At 45.8% G+C, this 14,415-nt stretch overlaps 1 protein-coding gene across 1 annotated transcript; it reads left to right on the forward strand.

Moving 5' to 3' along the window:
• Positions 1–4,677: 4,677 nt before the first annotated feature.
• On the forward strand, positions 4,678–5,463 carry LOC131917308 (enhancer of rudimentary homolog). The gene has a single exon (XM_059271055.1). It carries the CDS (start codon positions 4,760–4,762, stop codon positions 5,072–5,074), a length of 315 nt encoding a protein of 104 aa, XP_059127038.1. The 5' UTR covers positions 4,678–4,759; the 3' UTR covers positions 5,075–5,463.
• The last annotated feature ends 8,952 nt before the right edge of the window (positions 5,464–14,415 follow it).

Consider the following 14,415-nt stretch of genomic DNA (forward strand, 5'->3'; position numbering starts at 1 on the left):
GAACTGAGGCAAAAGAAAGGGAGCCGGGAGGGTCTGGAGGAAGCAAGGTGTGAGTCCCCGATGACCATCCATGATACACTGGTGTTCAGAGTGAGGGAGGAAAGAGGCAGGAAGCAGGAACCTCGCTGGCTGCCGTGTGGATGGTTGGATCTGCTGCAAGAACCTCAGACTCCTGGAAGAGGAGTGTTCTCTGACCTCAAGGGCTCCCCAAGCTGAGTTGGCAGGGAATGCCTTCACTCTAATCCAAGTCCCAGGGGAAGGAAGGCACACACACGTATACACACACACACACACACACACACACACACACACACACACACTCACACCCTAAGGTTCCCCTTCCCCCTCCACTTCCACCCAGAACTCACCACTTCCAGGGTGTGCCGTTGTTGGGGTGCTTCCTGTAACTCACATACGCGATTCTACATAGACTCAAATAGCACCCCAACACACTCTTTGCAGTGTCTGTGATCATTCTTCTAATAGATGCCACTACCTGAAAGGATTTTACTTCATCGAATGTAGCAGCTGTAGAGAAATTTAACGTGTGAATGTTCTCTGCTTTAATTATTTACTGCAATAGGAACAGAGTTGGCATCTTTGTGTGTCTTTATCTCTAATGTTGGAAACTTCTGATGAGTCAAGAGTTTCTAATGCTTGGCTACGAATTTCCAACGACTGTCCCCTTAATTAACACAGTTTGCCTCAAATTTGAACAAGATACTGGGAACCAGGAAACTTTGATTTACATAGCCGTCTCTGGTCACCAGCACGGAAAGTCCCATTCCTGTGACCTTGCCATTTGCAGCCCATGTGGCCTCTAGTCCAGTTCTCAACATTGTCCTCATTGCTACCTAAGCAATCCGTGTTCCTACCGGTACTCTAAGCTCTGACCCCAGGATCGCCCATTACGTTTTGCAGCCTAAGCTTTTCCCAGCCTACATTCTCCAAAGGCTTTCAAATTCCTTCTGCAAACCAGCTCCAAACCCTTAAGAGGCACATTGCACATAGCTGCTGTAGCAACCCTGCTTCTTTGGTACTGATTTCCTTTATCAATTGGCTCTTTTTGCCTTGACAAAATACCCAAGAGAAAGCCGGAAGGAAAGAAAGGAACTATTTCAGACCATAGTCCTTGGCTTCCCTGACTCTGGGACCACGGTAAGGTGGGACCATGGTGGCAGGAACATGTGGCAGAGAGGCAGGTACCGAGGTAAAATATGGCCTGAGGCTACAGTGACCTTTTCCTCCAGCTAGGCCCTACCTCTGACAGTTTCCCAGGAACCTCCCGGAACAGTGCCACTTGTTAGAGACCGTGTTCAGCATATGTCTGTGGGGGTATTACGAGACTTACCTTGGGGAGAAGTGAGCATGTGTCTATCGATCCTAGACAGGCCACTGATGACAGACTGAAGGAGGCATTCCACACAAGTCTAGTTTAGGGAACCGTCGGGTTTACAGGGGTTCCTTGCAGGGCATTGTTGACTCATAGGCACCTAAGTCACCAAAATCTCCACCCCAGCATGAATGGTGACCCACACAAGCCGCATCCCTGGGCTCCCCACACACCTTTCAGAGAGTTCTGCCTTCTCTCCTCCAGCTGTTGTTGCCAATCTTATTACCTTGGAGAAGTGGCCTAGTGAGTTGTGAAAGTCACGCAGACTTCCTGAGTCTTATGAGACTCCCTTCTCCCTACAGGAGAGAATTCTTCAGTTTCTAGGGAAATAGTCACACATTCCTCCAGGAAATATTTTATAACCATAATGCTAATTGTATGCCATTCCAAGAGGCAAAACTATGGAGGTAGTGACTTTGTGTCCATATATATTTGTCAACACCCACAATAGAAAGAATAAAATCTAACATAAATTATGGAGTCAGTCAATTACAGTGTATCAGTATTGGCTTATCCATTGTAAGAACTGCTAATGTAGGATTTAGAAAAGCAGATGAGTAAAAGGGAAATTATAATCCATGCATGTTGTTTTCAACAAATTTTCAATTGTTCAATTTCACCAATAAAGACTCGGGAGCCAGATGCTGGGGTGAAAGCCTGCTAGCTCAGAGAGGCAGAGGAAGCACCTGGCTGACCTTCCTCCTCCACCAACATCCCAGAAAGAGAGCCATTTCCTATACCATCTCAAACAAGACTCCTCAAACTGAGCGGCCCTCCCTTCTGCTTCCTGTGTGTCTCTCTATCTGTCCTCCCAACTCCTTCTTACTCTCTGTTTTTTCCTGTCAACTGGTTGCTTGCTCCGCTCTTAACCTATGGTTGACTTTATTTAATCCTATTTACAATATTCAAGCAGAAAGCTCTTGGATTAAAGGTATGTGGCTAGGGATGAGCCATAACACAATTAGAAACAGGTTTTTCCAGTAAATAATACAATCTTGGGGTTCACAGTGTGATCAAATATCCTGCCACACGCACACAGTTTCCCATTCGTTGGAGTTTTAATTTTTTTTATGTGGGCGGGTGTTTAGCCGGCGTGCATGCCTGTGCACAACATGTATGCAATGCCTGAGGACAGCGGAAGAGTTCGCCAGATCCCCTAGAACTGGAGTTACAGAACGTTGTTAGGTACCACGCAGGTGCTGGGACCCAAACCCCAGTCAACTGGAAGAGCAACCAGTTCATTTAACCACTGAGCCAACTCTCCATCCCCTCCCTTAGGAGTTTTATGAGAACGTAAGCACAAACATATCCCGAGGTTAGCAACAGGACACTTGACCAGGTAAAACTGCTTTCATTAGCTGGGCATGGCGCCTCAGGCCAGTAATCCCAGCTCTTGGGATGCTGACGTAGAAAGATTGCTTGAGTTCAAGACCACCCTGGGCTACATAGTGAGTTTTGGTCAGGTCTGGACTATAAAGTGAGATTGTCTCAAAACAAACAAACAAACAAACAAATAAAACAAAACAAAAAACCCAACCAAACAAACAAAACAACAACAAAAAACAAACAAAAAACCAAGACACACACACACACACACACACTCACACACACACACTCACACACACAAATTTTCCTAAAAGATGAACAGTCTGTGGGAGCCAATGTCTTGTAGCATTATCATCAACAAAGTCATTTGCATACGCTATTGGAAGGAAGCAAAACAAATTCTTTAAAAAATACATTTAGTTCTTATTTGTGTGTGTGTATGTGTGTGTGTGTGTGTGTGTGTGTGTGTATGTGTGTAAGTTTTGTTTATGAGAATGTAGATATTAGCAGAGGCCAGAAGAGGGTGTTATATCCCTTGGAGCTGGAGTTACTGGCAGTTGGGAGGTGCCTGATATGGGTGTTGGGAACTGAACTCTGTTCTCTACAAAAGTAGTAAACGCTCCTAACCACTGAGCCACATTTCCAGTCCAGCAAAATCTTACTAATTGCCAGAGGGAAGGATTTTAAGGTTACATTCTCCTGTTACAATGCAAGTATATTAAAATTGTCCATAGAAATAAGAAAAGGGACCGGGCGGTGGTGGCGCATGCCTTTAATCCCAGGACTTGGGAGGCAGAGCCAGGCGGATCTCTGTAAGTTCAAGGCCAGCCTGGTCTACAGAGTGAGTTCCAGGAAAGGTGCAAAGCTACACAGAGAAACACTGTCTCAGAAAAAAAAAAAAATAAGAGAAGGGGATTAGCTATTTATAAACGAATAAATGCTTTCTCATATTACACGATCCAACAGGAAATTATCTATAGACTTATGCTAGCCTCAGAGGAAAATGCACACCCTCAAGATTTTTAAGAAGTGAAAACTGAAGACTGAAAAATACAAGTATCCAACTTAGAAATTAGAAAACCAATTGTAAAATCGAACTGTAGCAGGGGCAAATTCAAAGGGATAGAATTTAACCCAGACTTCCTACTCTGAATCCAGTCCAAACCCCGTGACTGTAGAAGTCTTGGGCCCTAGTGGGGAATTTAAGGTTGCTGTTGAGCTGAACCGATACACCACAAAGCCACCTCTGAAATATCTGTGTTAGCGCTCCCAAACAGGGGCTACTCTCCACCTTAGACAGAGAAGCCACACGTAATGCTGAGAATAAAGGACAGTTGAGCGATCAGTACTAAGCAAGACATTCCCACCACCCCTTAAGGCTTAGAGGGCAGAAAAATGTTAAGAGCCACAGATACAGAGAAGAGCTGTGAAGGGGATGTCTTCCAAGCAAGACACAGCCATGGCGGTCATGAATTCACAGGAGCTGCATCTCCTGGCCCTGGGCCCACACAAGTCATGTCCTCCTCACAGGCAGCTCTGGTGGGAGTGGGGATCTGTCTAACTCACTGCCAATGTGTTGTCAACAAGCAGACTGTGAGATGGGGAGGCGTAGCATGTGGCTCTACACCCGCTGCTGAGCCCGCTAGGCTCCTGATGGCTGGTGCCAAATTTAGGGCCGCACAGACAGCCTCAGTTAAACTCTGTGGGGCACTAAACAAAACAAAAATTAGTAAACATTAGAAATAGATCTGGCCGGGCGGTGGTGGCGCACGCCTTTAATCCCAGCACTCGGGAGGCAGAGGCAGGCGGATCTCTGTGAGTTCGAGGCCAGCCTGGACTACCAAGTGAGTTCCAGGAAAAGCTGAGTTCGAGACCAGCCTGGACTACCAAGTGAGTTCCAGGAAAGGCGCAAAACTACACAGAGAAACCCTGTCTCAAAAAACCAAAAAAAGGCGGGATTGGCTGTTGGCGGCGTTGCGGCTGAGCTCGTGTGCGGCGGCGGCGGTGTTGAGCGGCGGCTGCAGCAAAGCGTTTGGCGCGATGTCTCACACCATTTTGTTGGTACGGCCTACCAAGAGACCAGAAGGCAGGACTTACGCGGACTATGAGTCTGTGAATGAGTGCATGGAAGGTGTTTGTAAAATGTATGAAGAACATCTGAAGAGAATGAATCCCAACAGCCCCTCCATCACATATGATATCAGTCAGTTGTTTGACTTTATCGATGATCTGGCAGATCTCAGCTGTCTTGTTTACCGAGCTGATACACAGACGTACCAGCCTTATAACAAAGACTGGATCAAAGAGAAGATCTACGTGCTCCTTCGTCGACAGGCCCAACAGGCTGGGAAGTAGTTGAGTTGGAAGCATTGGGGGCTGAGGGTGGGCTTGGAACAGGTGCATACAGCGTGCTGTAGTGAACATTTTGTATGATAGTAACCCTGTTTCCAATTTGTTACTAGAGCCAAGATTGAATGTATGACATGATAGTGAATGATCTTTTCATTCCAAACCACCATTGCCCCTTTGCTCCTTTCCTTTCTTTTTTTACTTAAACATTTTTATGATAATTCAGAGAGAAAGTGTTCTTGGCCAGTTAAGGTGGGTTCCAGTCCTGGAAACTGTTTGTATCTGCTTTACAGCAGTGAGTGCACTAACCCTTTGTGGGGGGTAGGGATGGTGACAGCTTAGTTATGTCCTCTGGGAAAGTCTTAGTGAAAAATAAAAAATGTTCTGTAGCTAAAAAAAAAAAAAAAAAAAACAAAAAAAAACCAAAAAAAAAAAAAGTAGATGTTTTAAGATGGGTGTGGGGGCACATGCCTTTAATCCTAGCACTTGGGTAGCAGAGGAAGGTGGATCTCTATGAGTTTGAGGCCAGCCAGGGCTCCACAGAGAGACATAAACAAACAAACAAACCAAACCAAGAAGTAGACCATTTAAATTTAGAAATTCGCATACACTTGTAGGAAGGTAGATGAAGATCCCACCTGATCTTTATAGCATTTCCCAACACACCATGACTAGGGCATCGACATTGACACAGTCACAACGTAGAACATGTCTGTGGCCCCCAGGATCCTTCCTGTTGGCTTTTGTATCACATCTGCCAGCTCCACATCCCTCCCCAGTTCCTGTGATGATAGTTACAAATCTGTTGTTAATTTCTCTAATTTTGTAATTTCCAGCAGGCTACATATTATATGAGAATGTACAAAATCCTTTTGGACTGACTTAGTTTCCCCCAGCATAACTCCTTGATTTGTCCAAATTATTGCATGCATCACTAGTCATTTTAATTGCTGAATAGCATTCAATGTACAAGTGTATTTAAACATTTTCTCATTAAAGGACATGGGGCTTGTTTTTTGCATTTTGGCAAAATATTGGCTGCTGCAAATAAATCTGTTATGAACTTTTAAAAAAAATTTTTTTTTGGAGCTGGAGTGATGGCTCAGTGGTTAAGAGCACTGGCTGTTCTTGCAGAGGACCTGGGTTTGATTCCCAGCACCCACATCACCCACAACCCTTTGTACCTCCAGTTCTGGAGGATCTGACGCCCTCTCCTGGCCTCCAGAGGCACTGCATGCACATGGTGCATGGACACATACAGGCAGAACACTCGTACACATAAAAACCATTTTTTGAAAGTTTAAAAAGTTATATTTACTTGGTGTGTGCATGCATAGGCACCTGAGTGCCATGGTGCACGTGTGGAGGTCAGCTGGAGACTTGCTGCAGTCACGTCTCTCCCTCACCATGTGGGTTCTGGGGATTGAACTCAGGTCACCAGGCTTGGCAGCAAGCACCCTTACCTGCTGGGTTGTCTCATTGGCTCTGTCATGAATATTCTTGTATAAGGTTCTGTGTGAACATAAATTTTCATTTCTTTGTGATAAATACTCCATTGTTGTGGGGAGTAGATGAAGTCTTGAGTAAATGTGTATTATTGTCACAAGCACGGCCATGCTAAGGACCCTAATGCCTTAGACCCAGGGGAATGGCAAAGCCTTCCGCTGGTCCTGGTGGGGTGGTTAACAGTGTGTGCAGGAAGTATGGACTGCAGCTTCCTCCTGGATGTTTACAGCCTGAGACTACTCCCTACAGACACCACCTACTGAGATGAGTGGAAACATGCTGCCTTGTTCAGCTGTATCCAATAAACCTGCCTCCTCAATTCAGGTGTATAAAGTAACCGCTGGCTTTCTGGGTCTTGCTGGTGTGTCTCTGTCAGCACGCACAGCCCACCCGATCCCAGCTTTTCTATACATGTGTCTGTGTGTTTGTCCTTTCTTCAAGTCCTAATTGTCCATGTGTGTGTGTAACATGTGTATGTGTGTAGTGTGTGTGTGTAATATGTGTATGTGTGTGTAATATGTGTATGTGTGTGTAATATGTGTATGTGTGTGTGTGTAGTGTGTGCGTGTAATATGTGTATGTGTGTGTAATATGTGTATGTGTGTGTGTGTGTAGTGTGTGCGTGTAATATGTGTATATGTGTGTAATATGTGTATGTGTGTGTGTGTGTGTGCATTGGGATACGTTTGTGGTGCATGCACATGAGTGTCCAGGTCACACTGGAGAAGAAGAAATCGAGTGTCTCTCTATTACTCTCCGCTTGGCACCTTGAGATGGACTTTCCCACTGAACCTGAAGCTTGCTGTTGTTTAGTTTGTGTGGCCAGGGAGCTCTGGAGATTTCTTTGCCTGTCTGCCCCCAAATTCTGGAGGTGGCAGGCACACAGCCATTCCTGTAACATGGAGGCTTGGGATTCGAACTTAGGTTCTCGAGCTTGCATAGAAACACTCTTAACCACTGAGCCATTTCCAGCCCAGAATTCTTGGGTTTTTTTTTTTTTTTTTGTTTTTTTTTTTTGTTTTTTTGAGACAGGGTTTCTCTGTGTAGCTTTGTGCCTTTTCCTGGATCTCGCTCTGTAGACCAGGCTGGCCTCGAACTCACAAAGATCCACCTGCCTCTGCCTCCCGAGTGCTGGGATTAAAGGCGTGCGCCACCACCGCCCGGCCAGCCCAGAATTCTTTATCTCTTCTAGACACTGATCTCTTGTATGGTTTGTAGCCTGCAAATATTTTCTCCAATCTCATGACTTGTCATTCTTGTAACAGAACCCATTTCCCCAAAAGAATACAGCATTGTTAGTAAAATCTTGACAAGCCCGTTTAAGGAACAGAGAAAAGTGGTATAGTCACACAAAACAGGAGGTGAAACGCTTTTCCTGTTTTCATAGAAATTTGGTTAGATCTCCTCAGCAAAGTGCCCACGTGTTCCAAAGCCTGGGGAGCCGGAAGCATGGGGAGGGAGTGTCCTAGGAAGAGACAAAAATAAGCACCTACTAATGGAGATGATTTCTAGAGAATTCTTACACATAGCGGGAGAATCACCGCCCGCCTCCCTCCCCCAGGAAAGGGGAATGCTCCTTCACACCTTCCCTAGTTAGACGATGGGGTCCCCAGGGCACATCTGTGCAGAGAGGGTTGTCTGCGTGAAGTAAGACAAACCTCTCCCCAGAAGGCTCAATGGGAGCCAAGTTGTAGATATTAACACATCAAGAAATGTTGTTTTGTTTTGAGACAGGGCCTCACTATGTGGCCTAGGATGGCTTTGAACTTGCAACAATATTCATGCCTCAGCCTCTCCAGTGCTGAGGTTACAGGTACATGCCACCAGCCCTGTCTCTTAAGATAGGTTTTAGAGGAGGCTGTGGCTATGCCTTTGAGGTTTTTTTTTTGTTGTTGTTGTTGAAAGTCTGAAAGCAAATGCCTGGGCAAACTCCTGCCTCTCTCTTTGGTTGATCAGGCTGCACTCAGCTGGCCTTGCAGGACAAGGATGTCAGAGAATAAGAACTTGTGAGGCTGGAAGCCAGATCCCCAATGATTGACATCTAGGAAGACTGTCAGAAATGGTTGCAATCAGAGCAGGAGCCAAGTGATTCAGGGACCATCACTGTCACACAGCACTGGCGTGGGTCAGAGGAGCCCATGGGCTCTGAGGAACTCCCACCAAGCCTCCTGAAGGTCTGGTGCTGGACGCTTACTGTGAAGAGCACCAACCATGTCCTTGAAGTCATGTCTCCTTTGCTCTTGAGGATTGGCAAGAAGAAAAGGAGAAGATGGAGGGTAGAGGAACGTATCTGTAGCCCCTGCTCTTTGGAAGAGACTGGAGATGAGGAAGGATCCTTGAATGTGATTCATTACAATGTGTTCTGTGGAGTGGAAGTCAGGAGTCCGGGGAGGCAGAATAAGGAATGGGCAGAGGTCAAGAAAGGTCAGTGGGTGCTGACTGTAAGATGAGGATTCTGAGGAAAGTGATTCATTACAAAGGGTTGTAAGTAAGCAATTTCAAACCAAACCTCAGGTGCTGATGAGAGTGGTGATTCTGTAACTTCGTCTCAACCGGACAGGGCTCGGTGAAGACAGCACAGGTCACATGCCCGAGTTCTCCCTGGTAGGAAGAAGGCAGTTGGAGTATTTCATCTCGGCACCACACCCACTAGCTTTTGGTTAGCAGCTGTGGTTAGCAAGAACATAAATTCTAAGGTAACTTCTGCTCTCTGTGTGCCCAGATGAGGCAGGAGGATGGTCAGTCCTCTGGTGAAGAGGCATGGACGCTGGCTGTTGGGAATGAAATCCTGGAGTTGGAGAGATGGCTCAGTGGTGAAGGGCATGAGGACCTGAGCTCAGTTCCCAGTGTCCATATCAGGCAGCTCACAACTCTTGTGGGCCACAAGAGTATATTATAGAGATTCAGCTGTATATTAAAGCTATACCTAGAAATTTCAAGGCATTTTTCTAGAGGAAGCCATTTATCAAGGAATATTTGGTGTTATTCTGTTTTTAATACTTCAGCTGTCTTCTGCTATGAAATTCTTGTGAGCCCATATACTACTAGACCGTATTGGCAAACAGTGTAAGCTTCTCAGACGCTGAGCCACTAGGTAACTAACACCCCCGCAGGGCCTAGGAGACAGGCAGGCTGTAGATGCACAGCTTTGCTTCTTGTGCAAATGAAGCTCAGACCTCCCTTCCCCAGACAGGAGAGTGGTGTTCCAGGGCAACTGACTCAGAACAAGGGAGGTTTTTGCATATCTGGGTGGAGTGAAGAGTGAGGCAGGAATCCGACTGAGGCAGAGCTGTGTGGCCAGAGGAGAAGAGAACAAGGAGAGTTTCTGCAGATGACAAGGCAGAACAGCTCAGCCTGAGGAGTGAGGAGCAAGGAAAGGCTTCTTGTAGATTGTAGGTGAATCAGATCAGGAGAGGAGAAGAGGAAGGAGAGATGGAAGACAGAGGAACAGAGGACGGAGATGAGACCAAAAGCATAAGAGCTTAGTTATTACCAGGCTGTGAGGGGACAGGAAAAGTAGGTACAGAGAGGAGCTGAGACTCAGGGCAGAACCAGGGCTGTATAGATAGAATTCTGTCATGGAGGAATAACAAAGCGGACAAAAAACATGGTATACGTAGATTCTTTTCTCTCAGATACCCCCCTGCCAGACATAATCTTCCCCAGGACTCTGGGAGGAATTTTCTCCTACACAATCACCTGTGACTCTAGCTCCTGAGGGCCCATTGCCTCTGGCCTCCTCAGGTACCTGTACTCACATACACATACTGCCCACCCCTAAGTACACATAATTGAAAAATACTATGACAGTAAAACCCTTCTGATTTATCTAAAGCCGCTGCTCTAATTACTTTAGTACCTGTTATAACGTGAGGGCTTGTATGTGATGGCTATTCTTGGTTGTCAACTTGACTATATCTGGAATGAACTACAGTCCAGATTCAGAGGGAACGCCTGTGATCTGACCTTGAGGCAAGAAGACAACATGACTTTGATCCGGGTCTTAAAGCAGGATGACACAAGCCTTTAATCCAGCTCTTGAGGAGGAAGGCACACCTTTAATCTGGGCCACACCTTTTGCTGGAAGGACAATGGGAGAAGGAAGGTTCATTCACTCTTTGCCTGCTCGCCCTCACCTAGTCAGCACATCCATTCCTTCACTGCACTGGAGCTTACTTCTTCAGGATTCCAGCATATGCAGACCCAGCCTTGTGGGACTGAGCAGCTACTAGATTCTTGGACTTTCCATTCACAGCTAGCCATTGTTAGATTGCAGACTGTAAGTCATTCCAATAAATTCCCAAATATATGTTTATACACACACACACACACACACATATGCACACGTTCCATAAGTTCTGTGACTCTAGAGACCCTGACTAATACACTCTACATAGCTGTTATCTTCATTTTAGGGAATGATATGAAAATGATTGGCACATTCAGTGTTGATGCAAATTTTTCCCCTAACATTTTCAATGAGTTATTGGTCGAATCCCAGCTGTAAAATCAACAGATGGAGGATACCCACTGTAACCAGAATAGAAATACCAAAAATCAAAGACTTGAAAGGAAGGAGATAAGCAGTTTGTAAAGTTGGAAAGTGAAGAACAGGATGAAGCACAGATATTTGTAACATTAAAAATAACGGAAAGTAAGAAAATCTCTCTCTGTGGTTCAGGATGATGGAGAACTTGTTATACAGCCCAGGCTGGCCTCAAACTCACAATGATCCTCCTGCCTCAGCTTGTAAGTGCTGAGATTACAGGTGTGTTATCACGCCCTGCTTCAACAGTTGTTGAAAAGATATGTAGAATTGATAGATTGATGAAGAGATAATATGAAGATTGAATTTCAAGGATAATAACCAAAGAGGGGATAGGGCTATTGATCCTATATACAGTGAAAGCATAATATGAACATTTGCCAGAACAGACACATTTGCTTTTTAAACTTTTACTAAGTTTTTTATACAATATATTTTGATCATATTCTTTCTCCTCCTCATCTCCTCCCAGATTTTTCTATACCTCAAGGATAGAGATTACCAAAACTTAGGAAAAATGGGCTCAACATGTAGCGCTGGGGTAGAGCACTTGCCCAGTACACATAAGGCTTTGCTTCTGTCTTCAGCCTCACGAAAAAACACAAAATGGGATGTGTGAGTGGGCAAAGTGGCCTGGCAGTCCAAACCACGGCAGGACTGTGAGCTGGAGACCAGCCTGACTGAAACAGTGAAACTCCAAAAAAATGATGTAAATGAACTTAAAATGAATTCATAATTGAAAACCTTCTGTCTTAGTCATATTTCTATTGCTGTGAAGAGACACCATGACTAAAACAACTCTTATCCAAGAAAGCATTTAGCTGCTTGCTTACAGTGTCAAAGGCTTAGTCCATTATCATGGCAGAGAACATGGAGGCAGGCAGGCAGGTGCTGGAACAGTAGTTGAGAGCTACATCCGGATCTGTAGGCAGAGAGAGAGAGAGAGAGAGAGAGAGAGAGAGAGAGAGAGAGAGAGAGAGAGAGAGAGACTGGGCTGGTATGGGCTTTTGAAAACTCAAAGCCCACCCCCAGTGACACACTTCTTCCAGCAAGTCCACACCTCCTAATCCTTCCCAAGTAGTTCCACTCCCTGATGACTAAGCATTCAAATACATGAGCCTATGGGGGCCATTCTTATTCAGCCACCACAACTTCCATGAAGGAAAATGTCCACATGACTTCTCTGATGAGTTCTAGAAAATGTCTAAGAAAGGCCAACAGTTTACTCAGTGGAGAAATGTGTATTCCAGTAAAAAAGCGCCAGTACCACCTTGTACTTGAAAAAGTTGAATTCAGAATGTTCCCCCTGGCAAAATTCAGCCTCCCCCCCACACATGATTTCTACATTTATAAAAAGTCCTAACATGTCTTTTAAGCATCAGCATGGCATTAGTCTGAGGTAGAATTGCTTTTCATAGAGTCAGCAGTTTAGGGGAAAGTTCAAAGCTCATTTATTTGAGGGACTAGAAAAAGAATTGTTCTTTGGAATCCCCACATAGTTTATCAGCAAAACTGGGTGCAGTTACATTTATAGTGAATCCAGACGCAGAACACCGTTCACCACCTCCATGCACACCCGCCATCATCTTCCTCCTGCACGTTTCCAGAGGCTCCTTGCCTGGGCATTGCGTCCAGGCTTGTTTCTTCTCTGGAAGCTCACCACACGGCACTGACACCACTGACTCACATGGAAGTCACGTTAAGTCATCCTTCTGTTCTAACTTCTTCAAAATCTCCATGTGGCCGGGCGGTGGTGGTGCACGCCTTTAATCCCAGCACTCAGGAGACAGAGCCAGGCGGATCTCTGTGAGTTCGAGGCCAGCCTGGTCTCCAAAGCAAGTTCCAGGAAAGCGCAAAGCAACACAGAGAAACCCTGCCTCGAAAAACAAAAAACAAAAAACAAACAAACAAAAATCTCCATGTGACTCAGAGTGACGACGCCCCTCAAGAACTGGCACCCCAGATTTCCCGGAGGCTCACGGATCTATTTCCTCTGGAGCTCTTTTTTAATGAACTATCTGCACGTGGATGGGTGACCTTGTACACAGAAGACATTATCCTACCTCAGGGCCTTCCCCTCTTGTTCTGCTTTCTGCCTGGAACGCAGTTCCTTCCGCATTCCCCAGGACTTAGTCCCTTGCCTCCCACAAATTTTACTCTGATTTCATCATCCCAGTAAAGATTTTCTTGAAACATTATTATTATTATTATTATTATTATTATTATTATTATTATTATTTTGAGGCAGGGTTTTGTCATGTAATCCAGGCTGGCCTTGAACTTTCGATCCTCCTGCCCAACCTCCCAAGTGCTTGTAATGAAGGACAGGAACGGAAAGGCTACTTTAAACTGCACTGTCTAGTAATGGAACCTTGTTCTCCACAGCATATGAAAATCACACTCGGGCGGTTTGGTTTTTTTTTTTTTTTTTTTTGGTTTTTCGAGACAGGGTTTCTCTGTGTAGCTTTGCGCCTTTCCTGGAACTCGCTTTGGAGACCAGGCTGGCCTCGAACTCACAGAGATCCGCCTGGCTCTGCCTCCCGAGTGCTGGGATTAAAGGCGTGCGCCACCACCGCCCGGCTCACTCTGGCATTTTGGAAGGTGGTAGGTGAGGCCCTTGCACCAGCTGCTAGAACCTTGGGAGAATAAACTGGGAGGAATTGGAGAGCAGCTGTCCTACCAAGTGGGCGACTGAGGGGTGGGATTCCAGGGGCAAAGGCAACAAACAAACAACAAAAGAAAAGAAGAGAAAAGAAAAGAAAAGGAAAGGAAAGAAAAGAAAAGAAAAGACCGTTTAGAAAGCTCAGCAGTGGGAGGAGTCCGCCTCAGCAGTGGGAGGAGTCCGCTTCAGCAGTGGGAGGAGTCCGCTTCAGCAGTGGGAGGAGTGAGTCCGCTTCAGCAGTGGGAGGCTGAGCTCTGAGTGCCTGTGGTGGCAACCTCAGAGGCTGCCGCCTCAGCAAAGGCATGCTGCACTTCCAGCAGCCGAGACTTTTTGGAGAAGAGTGCGGTGTGTGTGTGTGGAGGAGGGGGGGGCTATTTGGTACAGAGCTGTGAGCAGGGACAGAGGTGCACAGAGGAGGTGGGGTGGACACCAGATCAAGAACAGGGACTCAGGAAACACAATCAAGAGTGGAGTCATCACTTAGCAGATTTATTGCTCACCAAAGCGTGTGTGTGTGTCTGTGTGTCTGTGTGTCTGTCTGTGTGTCTGTGTGTCTGTGTGTCTGTGTGTCCGGGAGCTTCCTAACATAGATGCTAGGAAAATCCTTTCCTCCCCGCCTTTGAGGAGCACAGT

This window comes from Peromyscus eremicus, chromosome 8a, assembly GCF_949786415.1.
Source record: "Peromyscus eremicus chromosome 8a, PerEre_H2_v1, whole genome shotgun sequence".
NCBI lineage: Eukaryota > Metazoa > Chordata > Mammalia > Rodentia > Cricetidae > Peromyscus > Peromyscus eremicus.